The following is a 17,167-nucleotide window of genomic DNA, read 5'->3' as shown; positions in this document are numbered from 1 at the left end:
AAAGGTAATGCACATAGAACATAATACAGTACTTCGACATCATTTCAAATAAATACCCACATACAAATGTAGTAATTTTAAATGCAACAATATTTCTTATGAATCAATACTGTAACAGAAGATGGAAATATTAAGTCCCCACATCTAGGAATAATAATGTCTGTGTTTTTGTTTTTGTTTTTTTTTTCCAGCAAACAGAAATCTTTTCCCACTGTCAATATTATTTCAATTTGTACTTTTTTTGAGGAGTGGGAAAGCTCCCCCCCAGCAAGTACCAATTTAATCATTCACATGAGCCTCAACAAACAGCACCAGAGAGGTAGGTACAGCTTGTTGATGCACTTCTGTTTCTGTTTCCTGAAACTACAATGATTAGATATAACATGCAAGAGAAGATATTAATGTTTTGTTGTTCACATTTGCAAACAATACTATGGTTAACTGCATCCACCACCAAACAAAGCTAACATAACATCAATATTCCCAATACGCTCTCTGTACTGTTACCACAAATGTGTTAATACATCTTGCTCATCTGTTCAACATGAGTCCATTTGGTTCCCAAAGTGTATTCAGGTTTGTTTATTTTTCTCCCCTCTATTCCCCTGAATTTGCAAGGATTTGCATGATGAAATATCATTGACTAACAGAATTTTTTACAATTCCTTGAATATATAATCTCTATTATAATAAGACTACCCATTAAAAATGTGCGAAGGGGGAGTTCACTTTGCACTTATTGCTCCACATCTTGACTAAATTCCAAAACAGCCATTCCATTTCTTCGTGTGTAGACCTAGCTATTCTAAGATTCTTCCTTAAAATGATTAAAGGCACTACTGGCAATAATTAACGACAGAAAGGCGCTGATATGTAACACCCTATCATTGACAACTTTAGAATTTTTCTTTCTAAATGTACCATAATTTGGCACAATAAAAATGAAAAAGTAACAAAACAATTCCAATTTGGAATTTAACTGGTACAGTTGTATAAAATTCTGTTAATCAATAATACTTCAACTTCCTAAAACCCAGGAATTCTGGAATTTATAGGTAATACTACTTATTTAATATTTTTCAAGTGCCTATTACTGTTTTAACCAGAGCAAAGTCAAGTTTTCTTCTTGTTACATTGAACTATTCCTAAGAATAATAATACAATATGAAAAAAACCCCAGAATTTGAATACCCTGGATTTCTTAATGAACATGGCAGTCAAAAAAAATCAGTAATTTAAACATATAAAGCTTAATATTTCATAACAAAAAAGCTGCTGAAGCACAGCACACACATAGTTTAGCAGAGCTCCTGTGTCGTTTTTTTTGTTGAAACTCTTTTCTAAACACATCTAGAGCCAAAAAAAAAAACCATCTCTGCCACATGCTGATGTAGAAATCAACAGTCACAAGCTGAAGTTGGAGAGAAACTATAAGCACAAGCCACTGCATTTATATAAACTCTTCTACATAAGGAATTAAAGAAGCTAAAGAAAAATATCAAAATATCAAAAGTGCACAGTTTAAGAATCAGATAAAAAATGAGCATCTGCAATGAAATAAGAAATTCCCCCCATCGGAACATTTCTAGTAGATCATAAACTAATATGGTGATCATTACATTTGAAGTAGGTTTCTTCAGCACTTGTAAGTTTTCTTACTGCAGCAGCACTTATAGGTAAAGCTTGTTTGTTTTATAGCTCGAGATATAAAAGAGAAGTTTCAGGTAGTATATAGGAAAAGGTGTTCTCAAAAGTTAGGATCAGGTCAGTGGTTTGCATTCTTTGTGCAATGGGCTACCACTTTTAACCATAATGAAAGAGGGTAAGAAATGTTGTTGCACTGTTGGAAAGGCCTTCTCCATGGACTATTCTACAGCTGAAAAATGGAAGAAAAACAAAGCATTAGAAAAAAAACTGTGTTTATTTCTCAAAGAACTGACAACTTAATACAATGTGCTGCAAAAGCTCCATAGCGGGTTAGTCAGTTGAGGGTATCTGTTAGCTTACTAGGGATGAAGCAGCAAATTTAGCTCAAAGATGCTTTCCAAGCTGATGAAACAACGTTTTATGAGTTTAGCCTGGAAGCAACAGCTTTGCAGAAAGAAAGTTTCTTACAAGTACTGAATAAAGATATGCTGTTCAAGCACAAGCTAACAGCAATGAATGTGCAAGAAACATTTTCAGTGAAGCTTTAGGTTGTCCAGAAACATGCAGGTCAGTGTATCATGCAGGCCAATGCAAAGAGCAGTATCCTTCAGAACAGCCTGCTTGCAGAGGTAGGTGACAGCTTAAGAAATTTTCCATGCTTTAGCCCAACCCATTGAAAGTGATATGAAAGACTTACAGCAAACGTACATTTTAAGAAATTGTTAATCAATAATTACAAGCCTCAATCTTAAATATAATCATCATCTAAAAATACAAACAGCAGGATCAAGTCACCTTACCACCATGGCTCATTTCTTTTTCATAACAGGTGCTAAAAGTTTAACCATAACCTTATCAAGCTCAAGCAGCAGTAAGGTTTGTCTTTCGTTTTTAATTTATAGATCCACAGAAATGAATGAAGGTAGAAACGATTACTAAGACTATTGTGCTAATAGCAAAACTGTTCATTCTTGGAACTGAAAAGTGAGAGCCGAGACCAATAGTAATAGTCACTGCCTTGATAACATTGAAATCATTCTATAAAGTTCCAGTTAATTTGAAAAAGCCTACCAATGCATTCAATTAGTTTCTCAAATTTACTTTTTTTTCCATTAGTATTTAGTGAAAATACTGCCAGAGACACAGATGCGGTAAAAAGCTCCCTATCATAGTGGAAGCAAAATTGTAACTGTTTCTACTGGAGCAAGGAAAGTTAGCACTCAAATGCCTGCTTTTACAAAGTATTTTTAAATTACACTTAATGCAGGAATGAGAAGAATAAAGGCCTTTTGGAAGATTGTGCAGCAAAAAAGAGAAAGCAGGATTGAAAATTGTTAAAAGATGTCTTGCTTCTAAAAATATCAAACCTGCTACTTAGCAATATTAAAGCTCAAATTCAGGAGAATTCAATGTTTTCTTAAAAAGTAATAACAGATGCACAGAGCCTATTTTCTAAGGCCAGAATTACTATTAATTTAAACTTCAAGCAGTGCCGTTTGAGCAACATACCAGACTTAAATCACTTGGGTTTTTCCCCCCCTCTCAATATCGTCAAATGTAATTCTGGCATTTGACTGAGGCATCCTCATGTTTATCAGCTTTGCAGCAAAGTTTCCACAATTCCATTTGAAGTCTCATTGTAGGAGTTCCTAAGTCTTTTTTTCTTCCCCCACTTCTAATATCTGGGAAGCTGAAATCCCAAGTGGTTTCCCCTCACTGGGAAAACAAGCTGTGCTCCTTATTACCTTATATTAGTATTGTGATATCTCCTGACTACTTATAGGCAGAGCGGCAATGCACAGGAAGCAAGCTGCTGATCATCTATAAGAAATGGTAGTGAGATGAGGCAGTACCACACCAGGAATATTAGAATGGCTTTATAAAACATCACTATCAAGCAGACAACTGTGCAGTCTCGCATTGCTTTTAAGTAATACTATAGGCATACAAAATTATCTGAAAGAGTACAAAATGAACAGGGCTTTACATTAAAATAAAGTTTGAGGCTAGGCACTTTAAAACTGTTTTAAAGGGGAAAAAAAGTGTGCCTTGTTGTGCTCCACAAATTTTCCACAATTTTAGAAACAACTTTTTCAATCTTTTTTCTCTTATATAGGCACCAATTACGAAGTACACTTTTATATTTTCAAACATATTGAAATTGAGTGGCTAAAAAGGCCTCTGAGAAGTTCAATAGCAGACAAAGGTTTGTTTGTCTTAAAGAATATTATGTATACTAAGCTACTTCATAAATATTAATTAGTGGATGATCTGCTCAATTTCCTGTGCCTATAATGTAGAGCCCTGTGAAACATGTTCTTGCATAATGAATGCAGTATCTTCTGTGTATTTAAAAAAATGATCAGAGCTCTGAAATACTATCCTGTTCAGATTAATACTGAAAGCTGAGAAAATCTGTTTTGTGACTGACAATACTAGACCATAGTCACATTAGTTCTACACAGATAAGTTGTGTGGCTACAGTAATACATAAAACAGATTCTTTCCAAAGTGTTATGCTGCAAGGAGCAACAGGACACCACAAAGATCCTTTCAAGACATTATATTTTTCCACAGCATAACTTCTTCAGGTAGAACTGTCTACCAGGTAGGCTCCCAATTCGCAAAATTTTAGGTTTTATACCAGATGGGGTAAATATTGCATATTTTTAATATAAATGTGCCACTTTCTTCTGGTTAACCCTCTGAAGCGAGGGAAGCAGAGTGTAAATAATGTAACCTACCATATTTTTTTTCCAGCTTTTATTGCCTGTAAAAGCTTTAGTATGTTGATAAGTGGTGATATGACAGCAAGTTCTTAGTATCTGCCATAACAGGCAAATTAATTTTGGTTCCAGTTTCAAAATGTTCTGAGTTTTCGAGACATACTTCTAATCTTTACACTTGCTTTTTACCACACGTGCTTTTCACCACTACTTAAGTCACACTAGCAAGGGAAGTTTTCTGTTTGCTTCTGTCTGTGAAAGCATTTATTGAAGTCTGCTGCAACCCTGGAGAAAGGATCACATTTGTGCTACACAAACTACAATTAGTAACCAGAGTATATCAGGTGTACTCTTAACACTTACCATAAACAGCAAAACTCATACATGTTAATTGTGGAAAAAGCTAATTCCTTTCCACTATTAACTTGTTAATACCATCCCCGTACTTATGAATTACAGTTAAAACCACCATAATACAAGTTGTATTACCTGGTTTAACAACTTACTAGTACAAGCCAACTCACTGCGACATTAGATAGTGGGGATTTACGCTGACAGTTACAGCATAAAATAAGATGCATAATATGATTTTTCTACACACCTCTTCTAGTCACAATAGATTTTATATTTTTCACTACAAAACACCTGGTTATTAAGGACAGATCCTTCAGACCTGTCTCCGCAGGACCGAATATGACTTACACTAGGGTTACTGCTCTTGGCTTTGGAAGCAGATTTTGTGCGCACCCTTTTGGACTGCTCGTGGTCTAGCTCCAAATGCTCCAGACGCTGGGTCAGTGCCAGTTTCTGCTGGATAGCCATCCGAAGCAAGGAGTTCAGAGTCTTCTTCTCATCTTCAGCTGCTGCAAGCTGACGCTGCATTTCATCCAGCTGTGTGACATATTCATCACATCTGCAACGAAATATATCAATTTTTAGCAATCTCGTTTCCATCTATAAAACATGAATCCCTTGTGTCCAGCAGGTATTAGCAAAGTCTGAAAATTTTGCAGTTGTTTGCATAAACTGTTATTCAGTGTGTATGAACATAACAAAAGTACGGAGCCTGGTATAAACTACTCCTGCCTAAAGATGAGTAAGATGTCCTACAGCTAACCTTCCTAATGCAGGGAATAGGCAACGCAGTCAAATTATCTCTGTCTCAAATTATGCAGAGCCTGCAGCAGCTCTAAGCTAGAGACTGCAAAGAGTCAGAGGGGAACAGTCGGGTGGAGTGCTGTAAAATGGCCACTACTCAGATGGCGATTCACACTGAGTGAACAGCACCTGAATTTCATAGGTTGTTACATTACGCAGGGAATCCAATAACAAATTTCCAGTGCAGACTGAACAGCATTGTTATAATTGTACTAGAATCTACTCCAATTCCTGATGAAAAAATAGTGCTTTATCACTGCTTTCTCCATAGCAAGTGGCTTTCATAGTAGTTTTCAACATCAAAATCAGTTTTGACATAATAAAACAAAGGAACTGAGTGTTATTAGAAACCCTGCAGGGAAGCCAAGTGTACGCCTGCAAGTTGTTTCATCTACAGTCATTTTCATTGAGCTTGGAAGCTACTTAACTTGCACAGTGCATCGTGAACAATTTAAAGAACGCATGTCTTTACACACATGCATATTTATCGCACATAGCAGACCGGTTACAGATATGAATATTCATCTTTCTACCCATAGCTACCAGCTGGAATTTACAAATTATCTGCAGAGAAGTTCCTCCTAATGAAATAATGGAAAAGCCCCTGAGTTTCAGGGACATTTACCATTGTTAAGTAATATAAGGATGACAAGGAAAAAAAAACAACAAAAAAATGAAGGAAACCACATTGATGTGCAGGTTCATCAGCTGCGCTTATACAATCACGTCCCCTATTCTGTTCTCCCTGACTTCAAATAGCACAATTAGGCCTATATCCCTAACTGTATTTGCTTGGGAAGAGAACAAGGGAAACGAAAAGAACAGAACTTTATCTTGCAATACAAATTCACACCACCACCCCTGAATCCTATCACTTGCTATTTTCTCTGCATAGTTAGACGTACTTTATGAGACAAAACCAATCCATACACCTCCATGAGTGGAAGCAGACAGGAAGGCAGACTGGCACAGCCCTAGGAGGTCTGAGAAGAGGAAAATAATCTTTGAAGGCATAGCAATCCTTTCTCCCCTCCTATGGAAGGTGGTGTCTACCGCTTTGACTTCCACCAGAGAAGTGCTATCAAAGCCAGCAAGGCACAAGTGGCACATTTCTTCACCCCCAATGCTGCATTTAGAAAAAAAATATATATCTATCTATCTATCTCTCTCTCTATATAAATAGATATCTATCTATCTACATCTATAGTTATATATATAGATATCTACATCTATATCTATATATATAGATAGATAGATATAGATATATAAATATATATATATATATATATATGGTGGAAAATAAAACAGTTGCAGTAAAGCAGAGTAGGGACTTCCCACATGGTCTTGTGAATACCCTTAATCCTCTTCTCTAACCATTTCTGGTATTACCCAAACATCTCCTGATCAGTCAGTTGTGCCAAACCTGATAGCAGGGACAAACGCTCATCAGAGCCTAGAAGGCAGTAAAGTAGTCTGCACGTGAGCTCAGCTATAAATAAAACCATGAATTTGACTCCAAATTCAAATGACTGTAGCAGTCATTACCTCATCGAGCTTTCTGTAGGACAAAAGTTTATAACATCAATAGACTGTGGTTAGAAAATGAAGCATTCAGTATTTTGAATACCTGAATTCACTTTTTCCATACATCTCTGTGAAGGAAGTTTTTCCTTCCCAGCCAGCAAAAAGGAAGTGTTATCAGTAGCATGCATGCAGCTGCAATTGTTACTGTACCTGAATCTCTTTTGTACATGTGAGGGGATTTGGGAGAGGCAGGAATGCTAACTACCGTGGCTGCGCCCTGAACCTGTTTTCCTGATCTTTTAGTTCAAATTAAATGATACAGCCTCAACACCAAATGTTATCCTGGTGCAGGTGTGGCTGCCCAGGGTCAGAGGGACCACACACAATGCAAAACACAGCAACAGTTTCCTTAACAAAACTGGCTAAGATTGAAACATTTGCAGGCACTGTGTGCCCAGGTGAAGTGGGATGTGCCCTACTTTCCTCCCTCCCATTCACTAACTCCCAGTTTAATTTTCTTAACCCAAAAGTTAGCCTCCCTAAGCACCATAACATGACGTGGCTCTAACTGCTTTAGCTTAATGCAAAGCTAGCAGCAGAAGCCACAGCAGCACAATGTGCTACATGGTATATGTAGCAACATGTTTGTTGCTCTGCAGATAAACCAGTACAATATCCTTCCTTTTCATGATCTCATTTGCTCATGCGTTGAGCTAGTTCCCAGCTGCATACTCAATGTGAAATAATTAGAAGGTCAGAACACAAAGTGTCTTTGTTTTAAAAACACCTTTGAAAAAAATAATGGAGCTTTCATGCTTTAAAAAAGAATATGAAATTAGCACATGCCTGTCGTGCATTTACATGCTCACATTTTTAAGTGGATATTGAACAGAACGCTTTGATGTTGCCAATTTTCTTAGTACAGGTAATTAACAGCAACAGACAAAGAGCTTAAGGAAACATCAACTGGATTTTTAAAAACAACGTCAACTAAAATAAACATCTACACAGAGGAAATAAATATTCCGGATGTTAGATATTATGATGAGAAATAAAAACTAAATCCCCTAAAACTATCTGAAGCCAAATTATCATTGAAAATTTGAGTTGTCTCATTTTCAAATGCTGCATACCACTCCTTCTGACAAGTGCCAGTTATGCCTTATCTCTACAGATTATTTTATTTAAACTTTAGCATGTACTAAATTTGGTACCTTTTCTAGCTAAATTCACTACTGAATCAAGATTTCTTCTGCAAGTAAGTGATGGAACCAATCATACATAGATATAATTATACTACTTTCCTCTCCTCTGCAATTAGTATGAGAACCATAAGACAATTTCCAGGAAAGCAAGACCACAAGACAGAGCCGTGACTGAAGTAGGCTTCTTGACGGAAGCATCGACTGCTTTAACTTCTACCTCAAGAGACTAAACTCTCAACCTACATAAGAAATTAGGAAATGGAGGATTTAAACTCACTATTTTTCATTTCCATTAAAATCTGGGAAATGTATTAAGAAGATAAGCAATTAAAATGACATGTAAATGAACATGGAGTGAGTTAACTGTAAGGGATAGTAGCCACCTGCTTTCAACCCAAATCTTTATATTAGAAATTGTAATATTAAAAACTGAATTTTAACACCTTCTTCCCTTCCCCTCTGCCCCACCTGGAAAACCAGGTCCTCTACAAAGTGAGCAACCATTTTATATTGCCAAAGGAGGAACACAAGAGGAGGAAAAGATCTACTGACCGGCTAACTACCATTTGGATTTGTAAGTGGAAGACTGACATTTAAATAGATAATGAGCCATGAGCCACACAGAGACAGAAAGCAGAGGGCTGCCATTGCGCACTGGCAGCAGTAAACAGCCATGCCTTCTACCAAGCCTCACCGTTATCCCACCCAGTCTGCCTGAGCTCAATAGTTTTGCATATCCATAAAAAGAATATCTTTTTTTCTAAAATAAATAAATAAATAAATCCATCAAAGTAGAATTATTAGAAAGCTTAACCCTAGCATGCTTTGCTTATTTTTATTATTTTTTCAAAAAGCATGTTCCAGGCAGGTAAGTTTGCCACACACTGGTCCAAATTCAGCTGCACCAAAATTCCTACAGATCCAACTGCGGGACCACAGCCCTCTGCTAGGTCAGCATCTAAAAGACTCTTTGGGAAGCATACTCAGTCCATCTCCTCCCTTAGTTTGCACAGCTGGGCACTGTGCAGACCCAGACACCAGTAAAATAAAGGACGAATCCTGAAGAAGGCAAAAGAAAGCACACCTCAGAGTTAGACAGTTCAGAATCACAGCTAAGCAAGTACAAGTATATCTACTGAAACTTTAGCCAGTTGTTCATTTGCAATTTCTTCCTCAGTACCCTGCATTAAAAACTCACCTGAGCTCTATGTTTGAACCCAATAAATGCTTTATTTAGATAAATCTTTGGCATCTGCACTAAGAACAGAGAACAGTTTATAACTAGCTTTAGTTTTCTAGGATGTTTAAAATCAGCCATGAGTAATCAATGTCCATTAGTAAGAGCTATTAAAGCAAGCAAACCATAAAACTCTTTTGTAGTTTGATGCATGTTGGAAGAACCATCTCCTGCACAGAGCAAGTGATCAGCCCCACAGAGCTGGACACCGCAGCTGTTCTGCACTTCCATTGCTAAAAACTCTCAAGAACGGATCAAGCTTTTGTGGCAAACTCTCTCTCCTGGAATTCAAAAGATGACTACTACTTTTTTTTTTAGATGCATTTTAAAGGATAAAACTTATGATCCTATGCTGCTAGATCGGAAGTACTGTTTGAGCTATCACACATGCAGGGTGTTTTTCCCAGCTCTTCGCTGTAGCAAGTAAGGGGTGGAAGATTTAATCCTGAACTCTCCACTCCTCTCAACCACTGAATCTGTGTACACGCTTTGTTTTCTACATGCTAAGAGCGCTGACACTGCCTATTAACTTCAAAATGAAACCAAGACATGGTTTTCTAAAAAAGACTACACAGCTACCTAAAAAAAATTACAGATTGCAAGTAACTGCTGCTGTGGTAGTTTTCATGTAAGGCATTTTAAAGTAACCCACTTTATAATTTGATTAAAAACAGTATGTTAGACAAGCTATGTGACAGAAGCTGGCATTGTCTTTACTCCGAATATTCCTACAGCACTGCTATTGTATCACAGGAAGACCTCCTGCACTTCACTCTCCTGAACAGCAAGCATCAGCAGACTTCCAACAAAGCACCAAGGCAGGCAGGAGTCACTGGTGGTTTGAGGAGTACCTGGAAGAGGAGTGGGGACTCAGTGTTGCAAAGCAGGTGCAAGGGCTATCCACATGGAGCACCTTCACCAAGGGTGGGTGTTCATGTATCCAGCACTACTCGCATTAGACGTTTTAATTGCTAGGCATGTTTAGAAGCTAGAGCCGGCTCATTGGTGTTACAAACGTGACTATTTTGCATTTTTAGAATTAAGAATAGTTCTAAATATAAAGTTTATAAAAAGATTCTAAATATAGAGTTCATATAAAGATCATCAAATCCAACTGCCTGGCCACTTCAGGGCTACCTGAAAACTGAAGCATATAGAGCGCTCTTGAACACTGACAGGCGCAGGGCATCAGCTACAACTATGTGCAAGAAATGACTCATGTCATCTTATAACCCATCTGGAACACTGCTGAATGCCTCTGTCCTGCCTGATGTCTCCGTACTTTCACAGGGGCGCTGGTGGTGCAGCCATTCTCTCTCCAGGTGCCACTCATCACCTCCAGATGCAGCAGTAGGAACAGGACGCACTCCATTGCTCCTGTCTGCGAATCTCATTCTGGAAATTTTCAAAGTCACATTTTCTGTGTCTGGTTCCTCTGAGAATTTATCCTACAGAATATTTTTAGGCAAGCTGAATAATTCTACTGTGTAGAGTCCAGTGTGAAGACTCTTTAGCCATAATTCTCTAAGTCCTGTGAGGACTGCACTGTTCTCTGACAGAATTTAAGCTCCTTTATATTCTGTAGGCCTTTAAATGTCCAAAGACACAAGAATATTTCCCAAGTACTTGGAAATTTGGAAAACCAATCCGCCAGAGCTTATATGATATTGAACTGACATCCATATTCATTTGAAACACTTTCTCTCCATTAATGAACAACAGCTACAGTCTAGCTTCTTTTTTACAGTCATGGATTTACTGCTCCTCCATCATAATCACCACTCTGTAATTTTAATCTAATATTACATGCAGTACATTCTAAAATTTGCCCCTTGTCCCCTCCCCTCCGCTGACTTGTTGCAGAGTTTGACTCTCTTGTTATTTACTGTTTATGAAACATGGGGACATTAGGATAACCATTAATTACATCTAGGCACATTTGTTCTTTACTTGCAAAAGCCTTTGGCTTCTGCTGGATTTCTTAATTACTGTTTTATCTTTATTTTAGAGGAATGAGCAATGTCTGTTTTCTTATTACCCTTGCTTGTTCTCAGGCTCTGGAAAAGAAACAGAAAAAAACGTATCAGCAAACTCGATAATCCTGTGTCTTTAATGACAGACAAGAAGATGTAACCTAAGTCACTTTTCAGAGCCAGTTTAAGTCTGTCACAGTTTTTTAGGTCAAGTGCAACTCCATGTGAATAGAACTGTTTGGTTTCCTTGCCTGACCCTAAGCAAATAACCCAGCAAGCAACTCCATCCACCACAAGACTTTGGCTGTAACCTATCACACAGAAGGTACTTCAAAGGGAAGCGGTGATGCTATCTTCTCGTAAAAGTCCATGTAGTACATAACATGCAAGTTAAAGAGTTGATAAACTTGCAGGCTATATAAAAACAGAGAAAAACAGCACAAAAATAACAGAAAAGAAAGGTAAAAAACATTTTGTACTTTCATTGTCTATGTTTTTTGACATTTTCTATATTTAGTGGAGTTTTTTTTTTTAAACATATGCTTACATAAATATCTCTAGCAGACCAAATTCAAGGAAAAGACTACCACAACAAAATAAAATAAACCTTGCATTTTAAAATGTAAAATTGGATGAAAAGGCAGCTTAAACACAGTCTAGGATTAACTTTTCTTAGTGCATTTTCTTGGCTGTGAAGCAATGGTCAAACTGGCCCCTTGCTCTTTACTGAACTGCTTCATTTAGCCATCCTTTAAGGACTTTTACCTGAACTGATAATTGATGAATCGCCTGTGTACCTGTCCTTCATTTCCACTTGCAGTGTCTTCTGGAAATAGCAGACTTTCAGGTGTTCACCAAACAACTACCAGAAACCTACTGTCATCTTACTCCCTCCTTCCTTGCTGAAAAGTTGAGCTAAGCCAGCCTCAAGCTTAAATTCCATGCTGCATTTTTTTCATCTGTTTAAATGCACTATTTTTCCCCCATAACCAATTTTAAGAAATGCGAGCTCTATTGCCCTTTGAAGCTTGAATGACAAATTGCTAACAGGCAACACAGAAACCTATCTTGGTCTACAAGACAAGGAAACTGCTTCACTCCCACCCCAAATCAGGACATGTTCACTTCAAGTTCATTCAAAACACTCAGGAGAATCTGTTTGTCTAGCAAAGAAAGGAATCACACTTTCTTCTCACAGTATGTTTGAGGAAGATTAACTATGTTATCTCTAATTTGCTACTAAAACCCTCAAGTACCCTCCTCACATGTAAGTAAGGCTTTACATGGTTCCATATAAAAAAATATTTCATTTTTTTTAACCCTCAGGTTAAGAAAAGTAATGCACTTGAAAATTGACTTTTTTTTTTTTACACATGATGTTCCCATTAATACAAGTTCTTCTGTTTTAAATTCCTAAGTAAATACGTTGAGAATTCCCCAAAACTGTAACCACAGCAGTGTATTTCGTATGATAAATTTTGAGAAACATCATTTTGGGAAATACTCTTTCAAACAGCTCCTTCAACTGGTGAAGTGTGGGACCCAGATGGTATTCATAAAAGAGAAAGAAGTACCACTTGACAACTTGTAATAAAGCTGAACGCTGCACCCTAATGAACACTTGCACCCTAATGAACATTCATCAGGCCTTCTTGTTTATTTACATTTTGCACCAACCAAGCTGCCTGTTAGCAAGAGCAAACCTATTCAACAAAGTAAAACAAAAGAGTTGTTCAGCTTCTCTTTGCATAAACAGAGAAGTGCATCTTTCTTTCTGGTGAAGAGTTCACTAATAAACCACCAAAACGTTTGACTGTCATACAGTGACTGTAAAAGCCATTACAGTCTAATTAAGCAGATAAATTTCATTTTCAGCTCTTCAGGGCAGATCTTATTCCAGCCCTCAGTGCTTTCAGTCCATTTGTACACACAATAGGGACAGGTGTGTTGAGTAAGAAAATCGGGACTTAAACAGCGCAGCTACTGAATATACTTCTCTAGTACATTATGCATATCTTGATTTATTCCTTTGTGTGACAGCTTAATTTTAGGCTTCCAGTATTGTCTAGAATGCTGCAACAGTCTCTCAATAGCACCTTAATGCTGGAAGCTATTAATCTGTATTTTGCAAGTCTTCCTTTGTCTCCAGCCCCTGGTCTTACTGTATTTTTATTACTTATTAAAAATAGCTGGCAGTATTGTCAAATTAGTGGGATTATCCTGGTTTAAAAAGGAAATTAGGTCAGTTATTTTACTCCTGCCCAGTCTTCAGCTCCCATGTACTACAGCTCTTGCATCCTACAAAATGGTCCGTTTCCTGTGGAAAAGACAGGTGTGTGCAGCTGTCTGCTTCACACCTCACTGGAACATAACACTGAAACAAGCATGGTAGGGTAAAGCCCCATCACTTGTTACTAGTCTCTGCTGATACAAACCTCTTGGTCAGAGCAGGAATGAGACCTAGGGCAGACTGTTCAGAGGTGCTCCTTTAGCAGGTTGGTTGTGATGGCGAAGAAATAAATTGGGCTGTTAATACTTCTTATATTTTAAGCACACCTAAAACCTGTCTCCAAAACAGTTTTTGATGTTCTCTTCACCCAAGCACATTGGAATACTCCTTCCAAACCTTACCTGAAATGGTGGCTTATATGAAACAGCCACTCCAGAGAAATGCACACAGCCAACATACAGGCTACTAACCATTTCTGACCAGAGATCAATGAGGAAAGGGGTGACAGTGCCCTAGCTGCAGCAGTAGTCTTGAGAGCTGTTGCGGCTTCTGAAACATGGGGCACACAGCAAGAAGCAATTCTTCATGCTCCCTGCAACAGCTGCTGTCTCAGGCTAGATGCAAATCTAAGACCCAGCTGTGTACCTGCCATGCAGTGATCAGGAATACAGGTGCTCACAAGATGCTCCGTGGACCAAGTCTCCACTCATTCAGTCTCAGCTCCTTTGCTCCTGGCCCCTTATTTTTCCCCACAATAGTTACTATGTAGAACATAAGTTCAGAAATGCTAATTGTTCATTAGTAAAATAAATAACCCCACACTAAATTCCTGTTTTGTAGCAATATACTATAGCCCTACCATTTTCCTCCCTCATCAATAAGAACACATTGCAGACAAACACTGTAAGCAATGAACACAGAAAGAATCACTCCACCCTGCCCCTTACTGCATGGGCAGGGCAGCCTTGCTGCTTGCAGGCAGGATGTTCAGCTGTTCCCCCCACAAGCAAGGAATGACATATTTTCCAGAGTTGAGATTTTCTTTACCTTGTAGCAAACATTGCTCTCAGGGAAGAAAAGGTAGCAGCATCTTCTTTCAAAGCCTTCAGCTCATTTCGCAGCTTCATCATTGTCTCCGTAACCATCGCTTTCTCATTTTCATACTTGCTTTTTAAGTTGGCAAGGGCCACCTCTGCAGTCTATTGTTTACCAAGAAGAACAGAAATGTAGTGGTTAATGAAACAGTCGACAAAGTTATTATCTAGGAGATTTCAAATGGCCATTGACATAATGAAATGTTTCCTTAGTACTGGAATGTTAAAATTCTGTTCAACTTCTCCAGTAGAGGTTAAATAAAATTTCATCTTTGAGCACTGGAAATAGATGGGACATTTGGGGCTCCTACTACCATTAACCATGAAGCAGCATCTGGGAAGTTACAGAATATACGTTTAGTGACACTTATCTCCAACTGCTAATAAAAATCAGACATTACATACTTCACAAAAAAAAAAGTGTATTTACTCTCTCTCTATTTACACACATTAACCCTTATCTTGCATTATGTCTGTCTTACATTATGGTACATCATTATGCTAAAATACAAGTGAAAAAAAGAAAACTGAAAGTAGGTACATATTTCTTAAATGCAATAAAAAAAAAAACAAAAAACTTATATTACTTTAGAGGAGACAATGAAGCATGTCAGGTTGTCTTAATGTCAGTTATTTTCATCTGCTGCACTGCTAATGTGTATTAAATGGCATGGCCCAGTCCCCAGAGACTAATTTTACCTTTCAACCCTCTTATTTTGTCCATGCTCTTGTATCACATCCTTATCTTGGAAAACTTTATTAGCAGTTTCAGAGAGAAGAGGATATGAACTTAAGAATTCATTCAAGTAGAAAATAAGATTTACCTCTTTGCTTTAGGTTTCTTACATTAAACATAATCTGATATAACTCAGATAGATTGAAGTTATCTCAAAACTTTCGTGAGTATGTGACAACCAAAAGCCAGTTAAGGCCCTAACATGCAGCTTCACAGGAGCACAACTTCGTGCCTGTGCTGACACAGCCTGCCTCTACTCAGCCTTGTGCCTTACAGGTATCAGGAAGAAGAGCTCCACTGAGTTTAAGAAACAGCAGTATGTCCTCAAAGACATACTGTTCCTCTGTGCTTAATAACCTAACTATGACCCTGAGACTACAGCTATCACATCTGTAAGACCTGCTCACCTGTTTGTTGGCCTTCAGCACAGTTCTCAGAGTTGCTATCTGTTCTCTCTTGGTGCTCAGCAGGGACTTCAGCTTCAGGATTTCTTCCATGAGAGCTTCCTTGTCTTTGTCCACCACTGGCCCAAGTTCTTGAGTGGCAACTCGCTGCCTGGACAACTCAGTTGTTCTGTCCACAGCAGCTTGCAGGTGTTTGATCTGATCCCGGATTATTGCGATCAAGTTGTAAATGTTCATTGGTTCCTTCCGAGGATCTGACACAGGAGATGGCAGAGATGACACTGGAGATGGGCTGCTGTCACCGCTTCCATTCTCTGCCTTTCCAAGCTCAATAGTTAACAGCCCCTTAGAAAGAAGAATAGGAGACCTCCTTCCCTTGGTCTCTGGACTACTGCGTCCTCCTTTACCTTCCTTGTAGTAATCCAGCATCACTCTGTTTGGAGTTTCGTTGTTGCACATGCAGACATGGTGGTATAAGTTGGCCAGTTCCTCACTGAAGGTGACCAGCTCATCTTGTGCCACACTAAGGCTGCCCTGTGTTTCTCCAGCAACATCACTGACTTTCTTCAGCTCCTTCTCCAGTCTGGCCACTTGTTCTCTATCATGCCTGCTGGATTTTTCTAATGAGGCGATCTTCTCAGTGAGAGCTTGGCTCTCAGTTTCATATCTGCTCTTGTCTTCCTCATACTTAGACTCACATTCTTTGTATTTCGTCTTCAGATTTTTAAGTTCTTCTTTTAGGTCAGTAATCTCTGCCACAGCCACTTTGTATTTGCACTCCAGGATCTCTGGCCCATTGATGTCAACTTCATAATAATCTCCATCTTCATGGCTGTCCCGGTCCTTCTCGTTGTCGAGGGCAGACTGACGTTCCTTGCTGACTTGGAGCTTCTTCATTGCATTCAGGTTTTCAGTAAGCCTGCCAACTTTCTCATGCTGCTCTGAGAGGGCCCCTCGTGTGTTTTCCAGCTGTTTCTGAGACTCCTGTAGTGTCGTCAACAAATTCACCTTTTCTCTTTCCATCTGAAAGGCATGAACACAGACATCTATATAAAGGAAACTGTTCCACTAAGTGGTTTTACTGTAAGAGAGACAGAAGCTTAGCCAAGGTGCATGTGGTTACAGAAACCTGATCACTTGTACATTACTGAAAAGGCTATTTCACATATTCTAAACACAAAAATAAAACAAACACAACTGTTGCAAGCAGTGTTCCTCCCCAATGTTTCTAAT

General features: G+C 38.4%; 1 protein-coding gene across 6 annotated transcripts in view; it reads right to left on the bottom strand.

Moving 5' to 3' along the window:
* Nucleotides 1-163: 163 nt before the first annotated feature.
* BICD2 (BICD cargo adaptor 2) overlaps nt 164-17,167 on the bottom strand; it is an 87,156-nt gene continuing 70,152 nt past the window's right edge. Inside the window, exons 5-9 of one of the 6 annotated variants that reach the window (XM_032194336.1) lie at nt 15,938-16,957; nt 14,748-14,899; nt 5,076-5,286; nt 3,393-3,468; nt 164-1,876 (exon numbers count right to left, since the gene is read on the bottom strand). In XM_032194336.1, the coding sequence (XP_032050227.1) occupies nt 3,421-3,468; nt 5,076-5,286; nt 14,748-14,899; nt 15,938-16,957 (1,431 nt within the window). In that variant the 3' untranslated portion in view covers nt 164-1,876; nt 3,393-3,420. Of the gene's footprint in view, nt 5,287-14,747; nt 14,900-15,937; nt 16,958-17,167 lie in introns of all 6 variants that reach the window. The other 5 variants (XM_032194335.1, XM_032194337.1, XM_032194339.1 and 2 more) reach the window with 5 other exon arrangements.

This window comes from Aythya fuligula, chromosome 10 (genome assembly GCF_009819795.1).
Source record: "Aythya fuligula isolate bAytFul2 chromosome 10, bAytFul2.pri, whole genome shotgun sequence".
NCBI lineage: Eukaryota > Metazoa > Chordata > Aves > Anseriformes > Anatidae > Aythya > Aythya fuligula.
This window is presented reverse-complemented; position numbering and strand designations above follow the sequence as displayed.